This window comes from Charadrius vociferus, unplaced genomic scaffold (assembly GCF_000708025.1).
Source record: "Charadrius vociferus isolate BGI_N301 unplaced genomic scaffold, ASM70802v2 scaffold14, whole genome shotgun sequence".
In the NCBI taxonomy this organism is placed as follows: Eukaryota; Metazoa; Chordata; class Aves; order Charadriiformes; family Charadriidae; genus Charadrius; species Charadrius vociferus.
The window spans coordinates 6948359-6962087 of NW_009648876.1; the positions used below are offsets into that span (position 1 = coordinate 6948359).

A 13729-nucleotide genomic window follows, 5' to 3' on the forward strand; every position below is an offset into this window, starting at 1 on the left:
TTTTAGTCCTTTCTTCTAGCTCAGGATACCCGATTTATGGCCATAACCTACGAAAAGCCATGTTTTTCCCCCTTAAGGGCAAACTGTGGTAAACTTACCACTGTCAGCAAGATCCTGTTGCCAAAATACTCTCAGAGAGAGTTTGGAAATGTAGGCGTATACTGCACAACATCTTTACAACCTGCACATGAGGAGTAAATATGACAGACCCTCGGTGTACTGTCAGTTAACTGTCCCATGCACGTGTTGTAAGTGTAGTCGTATAGCAGGAAATAAGCCGTATCATGCCTGGCTTGGAAAGGGCAGACATACTTGAGTTGACCAAAGACTCAGCCAAGTAAAGCTTTTAAACAGCTGCGGTTTAAACTCCTCCTGCGCTCTCCCCTTTCATCTTAGTCATTTGCCTCATTTCCTCCTTCTAGAGGTCATCACACTGATAACGAAAGCTTGTGGAAGGGAACCCATGCCTGTGTGTCAGCCTCTGGCACAAATCTAGCTCAAACACATCTTCAGTGGCAACTGATATCCAGACACCACACTCCATGCGGGAGCAGCCGAGATGCAGAAACACTTTTAGGTCAACTGTGCCACAGGGCACAGTTAATACACCAAAACCTGCATCTTCATCTCAAACTTCTGCAGCACAGTCTGCCAGAGCCCAAGGATTTTGCATGCAGTCATTATCAGAGGAGAGTATCAGTTTAACAGGACGTGCAGCAGTTGGTGCTCTGGAGGACCTCCGGTACATGCGGCGCAGGTAACCCATGCTGCATGTAAAGCAGCATGGCCGAGCACAGGGCAGCTCGTCCTCGATGCAGCATCCCAAAGGGAAGCCTGGCCAAGACAGCCACCTCAGGGAAGATGAGCCACCTTCACACACTTCTCCAAGACAGAACCCCCAGTTTTGAATTGCAGAAGGATCTTAAGAAATCCAGACCTAAGGGATCACTGGAAAAGAAAGTGACTTTATGCACTTTGGATCCCCTCTCTCACACCTAGAGCTCGTCACAGGAATTCAAGGAAGGAATATATGTTAAAGTCAAGCTATGATGATGCTTTGGTTTAGATTGTTCTTGCAACCTTTTATTTCTGAGTTTTACAGCATTAATGCAAAACCTGAGGATCCGAAAGTCCACAATGTAAATCTTTACTACATTTTACTGTACATATTCTTTTATTGCTGAACAAGGTGATCCAGATAAACCTGGCCTATATTGCTTTCACAGAAACAGTATAAAGGAGCATACATTTTTACAACCTAAAAACACACAGAAGAAACTCATGGTGTAGTTGCATGATACACTGGCCTTAACAGTAATGCTGAATTACAGAGCATTCCCCCAGAAAGCTCACTCATTTCTGCCTAAGGGTACAATTTGTCTCCCAATGCATCAGTACAATTGTAGGGCCACATGAACAAGACCACTGAAATGATTCAAGTTAAATAGACATGTATTTAAGAGTACAATATGCTGTTACTTAATTAACGCGTGTAATTCAGGACATGCAGAATAGTAAGAAAAACATTAATATTTCCTCATGATCTTGTAAACTGACAATCTAACGTTTTTTAATTTTACAATGGTACATAGGAATAGGTTAGTTGTTCTTTTCCCCAACACATCCCTCTAAACCATCCAGGTCTTAGGAAAGAAGCAAGTGGGTTGTTTGGGGTGGGTTGTCTTGGTGGGTTTTTTTGTTTGGTTTGCGTTTGGTTTTTTTTCTTGGGGTGGGGGGGTAGGTTTGGTGTCTTTTGTTTGTTTGCTACAAAATCTTACACAAATCTAGAGACAGACAGTTTCAAGTCTGAAAGCTTACCAAGAGGTGCTTTAAGAAACCTTCGCTCAATTCCTTGTTCTATCTGAAGCAGTGCAGATGCCAAGTAGTGGACCACATTATTAACTGGCTGAGGAGTACTTGTACTTGTTGATGCAGCACTTGGAGCTTCAGTTTTTAACCCGACAAGTCTAGAATAGAAATGTATTAAATTATCTTTTTCTTTTTTAAACATACTTTGAATTTAACACCATAGATACCTGTACAGGTCTGTATCCACAGTAGATTTTTATTTTCACTTCATTTGTACGCATGGACTATGGACATGAACAGATTCTGCACAGGTGTGATCAGCTATCCCAGTTCTCAAGTTTGCTTAATTAGTCTAGTTAACCTAGGTAAATCATCTTTAGGTAACAGTGTTATCTAAAATTCAAGAACTGCGGATGGCAGATTTCAATGCAACCATTAAGATTTCCAGAAGATTCGATGCAACATCCATCAACTAGTTTCTGAGAGATTTCTGTGAAGAGTATTGTCCCAACTATTCTTCAGTGACAACTTTTCCACTGGTGAGGTACAGCCTTTTAGAATGCTTCCATCTTCAGAAGTTCAACTACACATATCCTCACAGTTAGTAAGATTTTTGAAAAGAAATAAACTAAATAACATTCTAAAATTACTTTCTGGTTATAAGTCTTGAATTGTTGACTTATACATTCTCATCCTTGGAGGACTTTTCTCAAATACTATGTCGTCAAGTGAGGAAAAAAAAGAGGCAGGGGGGTAGGTTTCCAATAAAATAGCTTTCTTTGACCAAAGACTAAGTAATCATTTCAAAGTGTGGTTAATCTTCCTGAACCACAAACATAAGTATAGCATAGGAGAGCAACTCACACTAAGGAAAATAAAATTCAATTTCTACTTGGGGTTTATAAACAAAAAAATAACTAATTAAGACTGTCTGGATTCTGCTTTATTCTGGTGAATGAGCAATGCTTTTGGTTGTCCCTGTTCTTTTTTCACACTTAAAAGCTGTTCATTATATTTTGCAGTCACACACATTGAGAGCCTGAAAGCAAATAGAAAAAAAGCTGCATAGTTATTTACATTTCACTAGTCAAACTCCAAGGTCTTAATGAGATGTCACTCGCTCTGAGGTGGATAAAAAGCCCAGCATCAAAAGCAATCTGTCACATGATTTCAGAATCCCATAGTCTCTGTTTTAATATGCAAGACTTTATTAGAGCAGACTATATTCAGAAACTTTGACAGAGTCAGTATCAAATAGGAAAAAAAAAAAAAAAAAGAAGCAACAAGCTTCTGCAGTTGAATTGAGACTTGGCAATAGAGCAAGTGCCCAAGGTAACTGGAAGCATAAATTTTAGCTTCTTAATTAAGAGAGTGGAATATTTCTACGTTGTGGTTTTCAGGAAGCAAATGTCTGTAAATTGTGTCATTAATATAAAGAAGGATGACCCTATCCATTTTGCAGGCAACTAGAGAACTCTGTTCTGAAAGACAGTCTTATATTAAAATACTAATTTATCAAACTGAAATAAAAAGGGAAGAATCTTAAAGAACTTTAAATTCCTTCAACCAACACAGCATTCAAGAGTCAACCCAGAAATACAGCTTTCATAAAAGTCTAATTGCAGAAAACCTCAGAGAATACCTAAGGAAACAGTATGTTAGTACAGTGATGGCCTCCAAGAATCTTTGTTCCTCCAATATTTCAACACTCACATCCTATCAAGACATACAATTCGATATGTATTAAGTAAATTAAGGTAGATATTTCTGAAAAGTATGTAATTTCTGAGAATTAAATATTGTAAGTTGTCACAGTTTCTATAGTTGAATTTACAAACACTGATATAGTGTAGAAGCCCACATCTGTCTCAAACATTTGTTTAAAAAACAAAAAAAAAAACCCACAACAAAGCACTTTTACAGTTGCAGCACTATATGATTTGAGGTTTCCTCTCTTTTACTGTGTTGCAGGTTGCTCTACAGAAGGATCATAATTCACAAAATTGTAAGATTATATCTCCAGTTTGCTGCAGCACTAAAGGTTAATCCAGAACATGGCCTGTTGCACTGATGGTTCTTATGTGACTCATGAAGAGCTACACTGGCCAGTTCAACCAGTAATTTGTTACTATTACCATTTTTCCTTTTAAACACTCCTACTCTTTGCACAAAGTGGTTGGGTTTGTTTGGTTTTGGTTTTTTTCTTCTGGAAAACAAAACAGAAATTGCCAGATTAATTTTTTTCTGCATTTTAAATGATTTTAAAATGAATTCACGTATTCCTTATTTGATAGCTAGTGTTCACTTTGAGCAGTGTAATATCTCAATAGTAGCTGTAAAAATTGCTGTCAGTCTTATATGGTAATAGAAGTGTCATATAGGAAATATAAAACGATGCAAAAATCTCACATTTTACGATTCAAATCTTAACAAATACCATTCCAAAGAAGTTGAGGGTAAAAGCAATTTAAAGGTTAAAAAAACCCCAAACACAGAGCACTGCTATAAAACTCACAGGGAAGAGCCATTATTTAAAACCATAGCTCTTACCTGTCTTTCACAATAAACTTATCTTGATCATCAGTTTCCATTTCTTCAGATTCTTCATTCACAGTTTTAATTATACCATTTTCTTTGTTTTCATCATTCAGAAACTCATATCGCCCATGTTCTAAGGCTGCTCTCCAAGACTGTCTGTCTGTAACCTGAAGCAAACACACAAGTTTGAGGTTTCTAACGAATCAAAGGCCACAAACTTTTAGTGCCAATTACTGTCTACACTTAATTTAATTATGTTTTCGGTAAAACCCATCGCATGCAAGAGCTCTCATTTAAGTTACAGGCTCGACGGCACCACCATGGTCCTAAGTATTCTGCAGTTCACAAATACCTTAATAGCCCCCAATGTTCCTTGGTAGATCCTGTCTTCAATGTCCAAAAGAAAGTCTCTAAGTCTCAGTTCCAGCTGCTTCTCTGCAGATACGTGAGATCCATCATGGGCATTCTGCAGCCTTCCCCGTACTACAGGAGGTCTGATGTCACTTTGAGGTTTGTCTGCAAGAATACCAAGTAACTTCTTGTTAGTGGACTTCGTTCCATAAAGGAGCCGGTGGAGGAGGGAACAAAAGCAGTACTGGGCAGAACAAATTAAGCACCCAGGTTCAAAGCTCCCTTGCTGCAGCGACAGTTCTCAGTACCAACATCTCCATGCCAACTAAGGCATCCGATCCAGCCAAGTGGAATATACACTTAAAGAAAGACCTATAGATTAACATCTGCTCATTCCAACACACAGGATGAGAAATTCTTGTCAATATAATAGTCGTTCTTTTTTCTTAAGATACTTTCTAAAGCAGGAGATAATCAACAACTCTCTGCTATAAATGCAAGAGAAAAAAAAAAGAATAAAGTCACATTGCTAATATTTTTCATATCCGATGGCCCTTACTTTACAGGAGAACCCCTCAGTTTTCCTTCCTGCATGGATCTTGTCATATCAACATTTAAAACAAGTATTGCAACTGACAAGTCACAAAAACTAACTGAACAAGATATAATCCCTTTTAAAAACCTAACTTTAAAACTAAACAAACAGATAAAGTAAAGAAGACACAGGCACATACTAGACTGACTGTGTCCTCTAATTAAAGGGGAAAAAATTAGTTAATTTACGAAAAAGAAGTGAAAAACTGACGATGGGCTGTCAAGCAAAAACCTCTTCATAAGAGAACTGAAAATTCATGCAAAAGCTCAAAAGCCACAGGAAAGACCTGAAAGTATGCCCAGATCCTAAATTAGTGCTTGCAAATCTGCAGAGGTGGCAAATGTTTCTGTTCGCAGGATCTACCTTAAATCCTATGAGTGCAGTGATCATGCAAGAACTTAAGAGTTACTTTATAAAACATTACCATAAAGCTGCTGTTAAGGAAGTACAGGACGAATTTTTAAGATGCTCTCAATTGCAGAAACAATTCCCTGTAATTGAAAGTAACTATGCAAATATTCTCAAAATATGTACTAGCATACTCTGATGTCTAGATGTGGGAAATGTCCTTTTTGGTTTAAAAGAAAAAGCAGAAATGAAACGTTTTACTCTTGAGCAGAACTGAAACAGCAGCAATTGGCTTACAAATAATTGATGGGCAAAAGTCAATGGACACTGGAATAAAATCCAGTAATAGCACACGTCAATTTTATTTCCATGCTCTTTTGAGTGGGAATTGGAAAAGGCAGAAGGGCAGTCCACAGCGCAAGAGAATCATGGATTAGTTCTCACTTGTCCTACAAGTTAATTTGAGTGAAGGCAATAGGACAGCAGAGTCCACTGCAGCAAAACTCCTCCCCAAAGTACAGCTACACGTGGCCACTTACTACTGCTTGTCATGCAGAGGCAGCAGCATTGGTACCGACCAGTGCATTTGAATTTTAAAGTGAAGTTCAAAGCCGCCTTTTTTTTTTTTTTTAAATTAAAAAAAAAATAAAAATCAATGTTATTCTACAATTCTAACACAGAAAGAAAAGAAAAACCTAAGATTGAGGAAATCAAGTTGCTTCAGGGCAGAAAGCAACACACAAGACAAAGGAGCAGCAACTAGAAAAATAAGGACCACACACACAAACATATCAGAAAATGATAGAGATTTTCTCACCAAACCCCACAAACATAGCTGTAAGGCCTCCAAATAAAGCTTCATTATGACACAGAAAATGTGCTGTGCTAGTTTCCACCAAAAGAAACAGTAGACTGGTAATGGATTTAATAGTACCTGACATGTTCGAGGCATGTCCTGGCATACACACTCCGGTACAACAGAACTCAGCTCTGCTGTGAATAAATCTCCCTAGCCCCAATACAGATAACTTGAAATCCTCACAGTAATTTAGCATAATTTGAAACAAAATGCAATTTCTTAAACATTATTCTAGGGAGTTTCATTTTGGTAACATCCTTTACCCACCAACACACCACAAACAAGCCAGCTGCAAGCTTGTATACATAGAATTTTATCCGTGATTGGAGTTAATACCTTGCCAATAAATGGCAAAATGCTTGGCTTGGAGAAAAGGGAAAAAAACATAGGTCTAGGATGGTTTTAAGTACACTCCTACATTTTGAAACCCATAAAAACAAATACTGCTCTGCAGGTGTCTCCTCCTCCTATAACAAGCCTCTGCCAAAGAAGAAAAGGAAAAAAAAGAAAAAAAAAAGAATAAAATCACAGAATCCACTGCAGTGACATTAACCCACACAACAACCAACACAGCTACACTATTTTTTCCCTCCCAAAGGTTTCAGTGTGACCCCACAATATGCTACCATTCCCTTGTTCACACTAGGCCAGTAAAGGCTTTTGAGTAATTTCATGCATTATAATATTATGAAAGAACAAGTCCTACTCAACAAATCAAGGTAATAGCAATTGCCTCCTTTTGCGATGCTTCTGTCTCCAGTGTCATATCTTGTGTCTCCTTTCCTCATACTGGAAATAAGGACATCAGATGATCTATACTATGATTTACCTTTAGCCGATATTAATCTTTAGTTCCCCATAATCTTTTCCCAAAGCTCAAATTACTTCCAAAAGGTGTTTGTTTACAAGCCAATCCCATTTTACTAAGCAGTGAGATAACAGAAAAATTACTGTTTTTTTTAGGAAAAAACACTAGAAAAACACCACGAAGATCCATTAGGAAAGAAAAAAAAGGCAAAAAGGAAAAAGGAAAAAGAAAAAAAAAAAAAAAAGGATGCAACCAAACCTCTTTTCCATGGAGTGAAACAATGCTTAAGAAGAATTCTTACTTTTTAGGAATTACAATTAAATGACAATTAGAGGTTTCTAGAATGTTATACAGAATTTACAGCTGTGGAAGCAAGTTAAGATCAGGAACCTTTCATTTACCTGGAATATGGAATTTTTCCACAGGAAAACTGCTTAGTTGTTCATATATTCTAGTTTTCTCTTGTAAAAGAGTTTCTTTTAAGGCACTCTCCCTATGTCCTCGGGAATTGAGAGCCTCTAGGAGTTGGTCCAGTTGTTCCCGAGAATTGTAAAAGCACCAACGGTTTGGTTTATATACTGGCCTTGGCACCTCTACGACAACACTGGTGTGTGAATCTTGGTCAATATTGGAGGTAGATTCAGAGGATTTCAAAGACTCTCCAGTTTTATTGAATACCTGAGGTTCATTTGTGCAAGACTGTACACTATTCTGAAAGGAAGAGGTTCGAGGCAACAACATGTCTTCTGTGAGACCAGAATAGTCCTCTTCAATAAACAATCCAGGTACAGAAGGGAAAATCCAGTAGCGTCGATACAGACGGTCACGACCTAACGGGGTGATATTTGTGCAGGCTGTTGCATTCTGAATCTTTTCTAACAGTTCCTTCTCTTTCTTTTGTTGCTCCTGCTTTAAAGCTTCTTCGTCTTCAGCAGTAAGAGGTTCACTCTTTTCACAAGTGGCCTCTTCTTGTCTGGTGAATTCTTTATATCCATTTTGCCCTCTCCTTCCTACAAGTTAAAAGACGACGAATGATAGCAACATGCTTATAAATTCTTTCTTTAACCAAAATGTCAAGTAAAAGGCAGGTTTTGATTCTGTCCCTTTCTGACTATGTAAACTTACGCTGTCAAGGACCACCAGCTCAGTCAAGAAACAACATTAGTTTTATTAATGAAAAATTCAAGTAATTAACCCCCTTCCCTCAAGAGAGGGGAAGCCATCTTTAGTGGCATAGTTTCTGCAAAGTGAAAGTACAAGTCTCATTTACTGGCATTGTCATTTTTAACACCATAAAACAAGCACCAAAATTTTAAGAACTTAAAAGTGTGTTATAAAAGTATGTTATCATGATAAAGTCAAATTCTAGAATTCCATTATTGAATACAAACTATGTTTTGGACCTCATTTATCATATTCAAAAAGATCAACTTACCCCCCCCCCCTTACAAGGACCTCAAGCAAAACCAGAATCCCTGTATAAGAGCTTTTATTGCAAACTCAATTACGTTACTTTATCCAATTTTTTAAATATATATACTACTATTATTCCCCCTCATCTTGTACCAGCTGAAAATACTCCAGTTTACCAAAGAATTAGCTCCTGATAGTCATCTAGAAAAGTACATCTTGTAATTAACATATGCAACGGTGAAAGATGCTGTCAGCACTCAATTTCTACTGATTTCCAGTGTGACGTTCAGTTTCTCCAATTGTAGGAATGAAATAAGACTTGTTTGCCCTCCAGCCACAACGTCTCAAACACGGGCGTCCAAGAAACTTGAAATTCTGTTTAAGACCTCATTGTTTTGCTATCATAAAGCTGCAGTAAGCGTGAAAACCGTATTGCTGAATGACTCAGAATTTCTATCCCAGGTACTGTTAAGAACTGTACAAGTTTGCGACCTTAAGTCCACATCATCCAGGACTTTCACTAGCACATACACGAACACAAAGCCTTCACAGGAGAAAGACAGAGATGAGCTAGCAGCCCAAAGCCATCAATAATTCATCCTCCTTTGGTGATACCTATGTTTAATTACAAATAGCAGGCTGTGCCATTTACTGCACCACAGCTCCTACTAGCACACTACTGATGAAATTAAATCTGGGCGTGAGTCTGGTTGCATTCTTGTATAAAAGGCATGCTGCTTCGTTAACAGAGGCAAATTAAACCCAACCACTCAACAGAACATTTTCTTTTAAAACACCTATTGTTTTTGCAGCTTCCTAATAAAAAGAATCAAAACCACACCATAGCCTATTAGATGAAACTCCTATGAGAGCACTACTCAGAACTGTAATGTTTCGTCAGGCAACAGCCTGGGATCTTTTAGACAAAAGGGGAATCCAGACAGCAAGTATGGAAGACAAGAAGAAACAGAATTGTGAAAGAACATACAGCTGACCGCTAGACCTACATCAGGCCAGCTCAATGCACTTCATAGCCCGTAACGATCATGTTTGGATGTGGGTTTTTCTTCTTATCCTTTAAAAATTTACAGGAAAGATTGATACTTCATAAAAACTTACTGTAAAACCCAAGAACTTCCTGGGTGCACGCATGCACATGCGTGTGCATACAGGTACACAAATGGACAAATACATTACAGCGTTACCTCTTCCTCGTTTTTTGTTTGGTCCCAGTTCTTCTTCATCCTCTGTCACTGTGTCCATGTCTTGCTCTTTACGTTCAATCTCTTTGCTCTCTGTACTAGTATCAAGGTCTTCCCGTTCCTCCTCCCTGACACAATAAAAATAAACAAAAGGTGACTAAGTGACCAACCATGTATTAAAAGCTGAATGGAACAACAACAACAAAAAAAAAAACCAACAATAGAGTATAGCCTCTTCAACACAAACAGTATTTTCCTCTCACAAGTACTTAAGCTAGTAAAAGATGTATATTGCTTTTTAAAAATAAACTTTAAGTCATAGAATATATTAAAACCCAGAAGAAACACACTGAACTGTAAATGAAAAGTTCCATATCAAAGACTAAAACCTGCTCTTTGGTATTCACTCTTTCATCTGAAGAGCATTATTATAATCAGACCATTTTTGGAAACTTGTTCATGCAGTTCTACTGACCTGAATTTTTTCCATGAGTAAAAAAAAAAAATAAAATAATAATGTTTCCTCATCAAAATGTATACCGTTCTATAAAATGCTTATTACACATTTTCCCCTCATCTAGCAAATATAATTAAAAACCTGTAGAACTACATGTAACCATTACAGGATAACATTAATTTTATTATTTTTCCTCAATTATAGTTTCAAAAACATAGCACAAATCTGCCTTTGGCCCATTGCTCACCTTTTGCAAGCAGATTTATTTAACTAACTCCCTTCCTCAAGCAGGTAAAGATATAGTGTTGTACATACACTTTTTTTTTTTTTTTCTGGAATCATATACAGCTGCATGTGCATGAATCTTACCACCTGAAACCATACAGTTTTATTAATAGAACAAAAAACCTTGGGTTTATGGAAATCACCTGGGATAGCACAGCATTTTAAAAAAAATGCTATTAAATTCGATTCATAAACTGTTATGTGAAGTCAGTATTATTTAGCTCAGATCAGACCAATTCCTCAAATTCGAAAGTGAACAAGAATGGTCTATTATGAAGATATTCATAGATACGAAATCAGTGCAAGACAAAAAGTAATAAAAAAACCCAAAACAAATTAGATTTTGCAAGTTTCTCTTGTCAGTAGGTAAAACTGTCAAGCTTTCAGTAGAATTATGAGTATAAAAAAAAGTTGCTTTTAAAAATACAGTCACTTTCATAAAGCAATTCTAGAACACTAAAAAGAAAGCTAAAATCAACATTAAGGGCTATATACTTAAAATATATCTTTCTATATGATCAAGTAAATGAAAACTACATAGGTAAGGTCCAGCCACATAACTGAAAAGTGCTATATCATATATATCACAGTAATACCATGTATCATACCCAACAGATACTTCTACAGCAGGATTTCTTTGCTCCTCTTCCTTCAGCTTTTCTTGTTTCTCTTTCATTTTTAACTCTTGTTCTTTCAACCTTTCTTCTTTCCTCTTACGTATCCTAATAGTAAGAAGAACACAGAACACCAGTTGCAATTAATCTAGTATCTAATCTGGCCACATCTTTTTTCTTTTATGCTACAGCATCATCTAAAAATAACAGTAATGTGGGAAAGCACAAGGCTTAGCACAATAAAATTTCACTCCTGTCTAAGGTTTCAAGAAACCAGCATAAAACACAAACACTACTATTGTTTCTCATATACCTTTTGCAAACAAGGAATTAATCTGATTTGTAGCAATAAAATTTAGCTTTCCATATCCTAGTTTTACCTTGCTGCTGCCGCCTCTCGTTCTTTGCGATGCTGTTCTGCTTTTAATTCTCTGAATTCCTGTTTTGCCTGTCGTAACACATCAACGGAGTCCTCAATGAAATCTCTAGTGGAGACGAGAGTCAGAAGTTTCCCACAGAGAGCATGAAGGATCTTCATCTTTTCTCCTAAAAGATTCAGACCAATGTTTGTATTTCCATTATACAACCAATAAATAAGCCTTAGTCTTCCATACTCCAAACATAAGACTGGTTCTCACTTGAGAAGAAGTGAACAGTCCAACATTTGTAGTGCACCAGCTACACTTGCAAAGAGGCATTTCCTGAAATATCTCCTTTGCTCAGAGATGTGAGCCTTTACTTTTATTTTATTAACTTGTGGTGCTAAAAGAACTAAAATGCAATGCTGTCTTCAAAACGGAGATAAAGGAACAGTAGATTATTTTTTTTCTCCATTTCCAAATAGCAAACAAAAGACCCAAACCAGAACAGCAATAAAAAGCAGGGTCTGAATCAAACATTCTGGTGCTTCTCCCAGACCAATTCCCTTCTACAAGTAAAACTAACGTTTTTTTAAGTGAGATTTTAAAAAGCGACTCAAAAGTAATGAGATTGCCTCGCTCTGCAATCTCTGATCTGGTGGGACCTGCTTATGGATGCCAGAGCAAAGGGGGTGGGTGTTGGTCTAGGTGACTTCCAGAGGTCCTTGCTAACCTAAATTATTCTATGATACAGTAAATGTTGACCATTATTGATCTGAAGCAGTTAGAAAACTGATCACTTGATGAGCAATCTAATAATCTCTAACATTTATTGTCTTTTATTACCTGGCAACAAATCATACACTGAGGTACTTGAAAGTTTCTTCAAGAGACCAGGATTACTTAATCTCAGCTCCATGCAAGCATCATCAGTAGCATCAAACCCTCCTCGTTTCTGGTAACGGTATTTTGCATTGGCTGATGTTACATCAGCGCCTGACGCTAGAATGTGAAGTCTGAGAATCTCAGAAAGAGTGCAGCTATCAAGATCCAAGTTTTTCAAATTGCAGCCTACAGTTGAGAAGAATGAACAGTTATTCTATATAGACATTTAAATGTACATAAATATTAAAAATTTGCTTTAAAATACAGAGCAAAATAAGAACAGTAACAAAACAAGAAGTGAAACCCACACATACCCTGATGTAACTGGGGCCATGCAGCTGCCAAAGTTGCAACTGCAGACAGTGCAGATTTTGTGGGGTCTGCATCTTCATCCAAAGCCTCTGTTAAATCTTTAAGGAAATAAACACTTTATTCTAGTGCAAATTAAAACTTGTACTGTGGAGGGGAGGAAAGCAAGCCGTTTTTTAAAAGTTGCACACAAAGCGAGAAGAGGGCCAATATTTACAAAAGCATCAATGTATTCAAACTCAATTCAACATCCAAATTAAAATGTACACATCTTTAAATGCAAATAAAAATCCGACTAAAAGCTAAGGACATGCACCACATGCTATACGCTGTTCCCCTTATATATAAGCTGTTAAAGCAACCACAATGCACAAAACATGCACAATGGCAACATAAAAGGCAACAATAACAAATCCATAAACACACTTGAAACCAAAACCAAATAACAATGCAAGAACACCTGTATTTCATTCCCTCAAATGAACTGTTATTTCCTATCATCATTTTGCTTTTAGGAAAGACCATCCAAAACCAATTACACATTTTGATACTGGTTATCAGCATTTACTCTATACTTTTAATCTGTAACTGAGATATAGCCTTCCTGTTCTGCACAAATACAATTACTAAGGCATTACAAAGAAACCGTATTTCACCAAAACAAGCATCTGCACTTAATATGAAGCATCACACATTAGCAAACTGACCAAGAAAGCAGGGCAGTGCAAGGGAGAAACAGCAAAATTCCTGTTTCTTAGACAGAAGTTTCCTTAGCACTTACAGGTGTTTCTCCAGAGGGTTGGCAGAATTTTTTCAGCGTTGTATGCTGTTTCAACAATTTCACTTTATTCAACTCCAAATCATAAAACAGTTACAAAGTCAAAGTCAAAAAAGAGC

The 13729-nt window shown here is 37.1% G+C and overlaps 1 protein-coding gene across 1 annotated transcript in view; it reads right to left on the minus strand.

Annotated features, from left to right (window-relative positions):
- The window catches only part of BAZ1A (bromodomain adjacent to zinc finger domain, 1A), a 65790-nt gene that overhangs the window by 13668 nt on the left and 38393 nt on the right, over positions 1 to 13729 (minus strand). Inside the window, exons 14-22 of the mRNA XM_009887010.1 lie at positions 12838 to 12933; positions 12485 to 12709; positions 11660 to 11825; positions 11274 to 11387; positions 9927 to 10051; positions 7710 to 8318; positions 4700 to 4863; positions 4360 to 4514; positions 1819 to 1967 (exon numbers count right to left, since the gene is read on the minus strand). Coding sequence (XP_009885312.1) covers positions 1819 to 1967; positions 4360 to 4514; positions 4700 to 4863; positions 7710 to 8318; positions 9927 to 10051; positions 11274 to 11387; positions 11660 to 11825; positions 12485 to 12709; positions 12838 to 12933 — 1803 coding nt within the window. The remainder of the gene's footprint in view (positions 1 to 1818; positions 1968 to 4359; positions 4515 to 4699; positions 4864 to 7709; positions 8319 to 9926; positions 10052 to 11273; positions 11388 to 11659; positions 11826 to 12484; positions 12710 to 12837; positions 12934 to 13729) is intronic.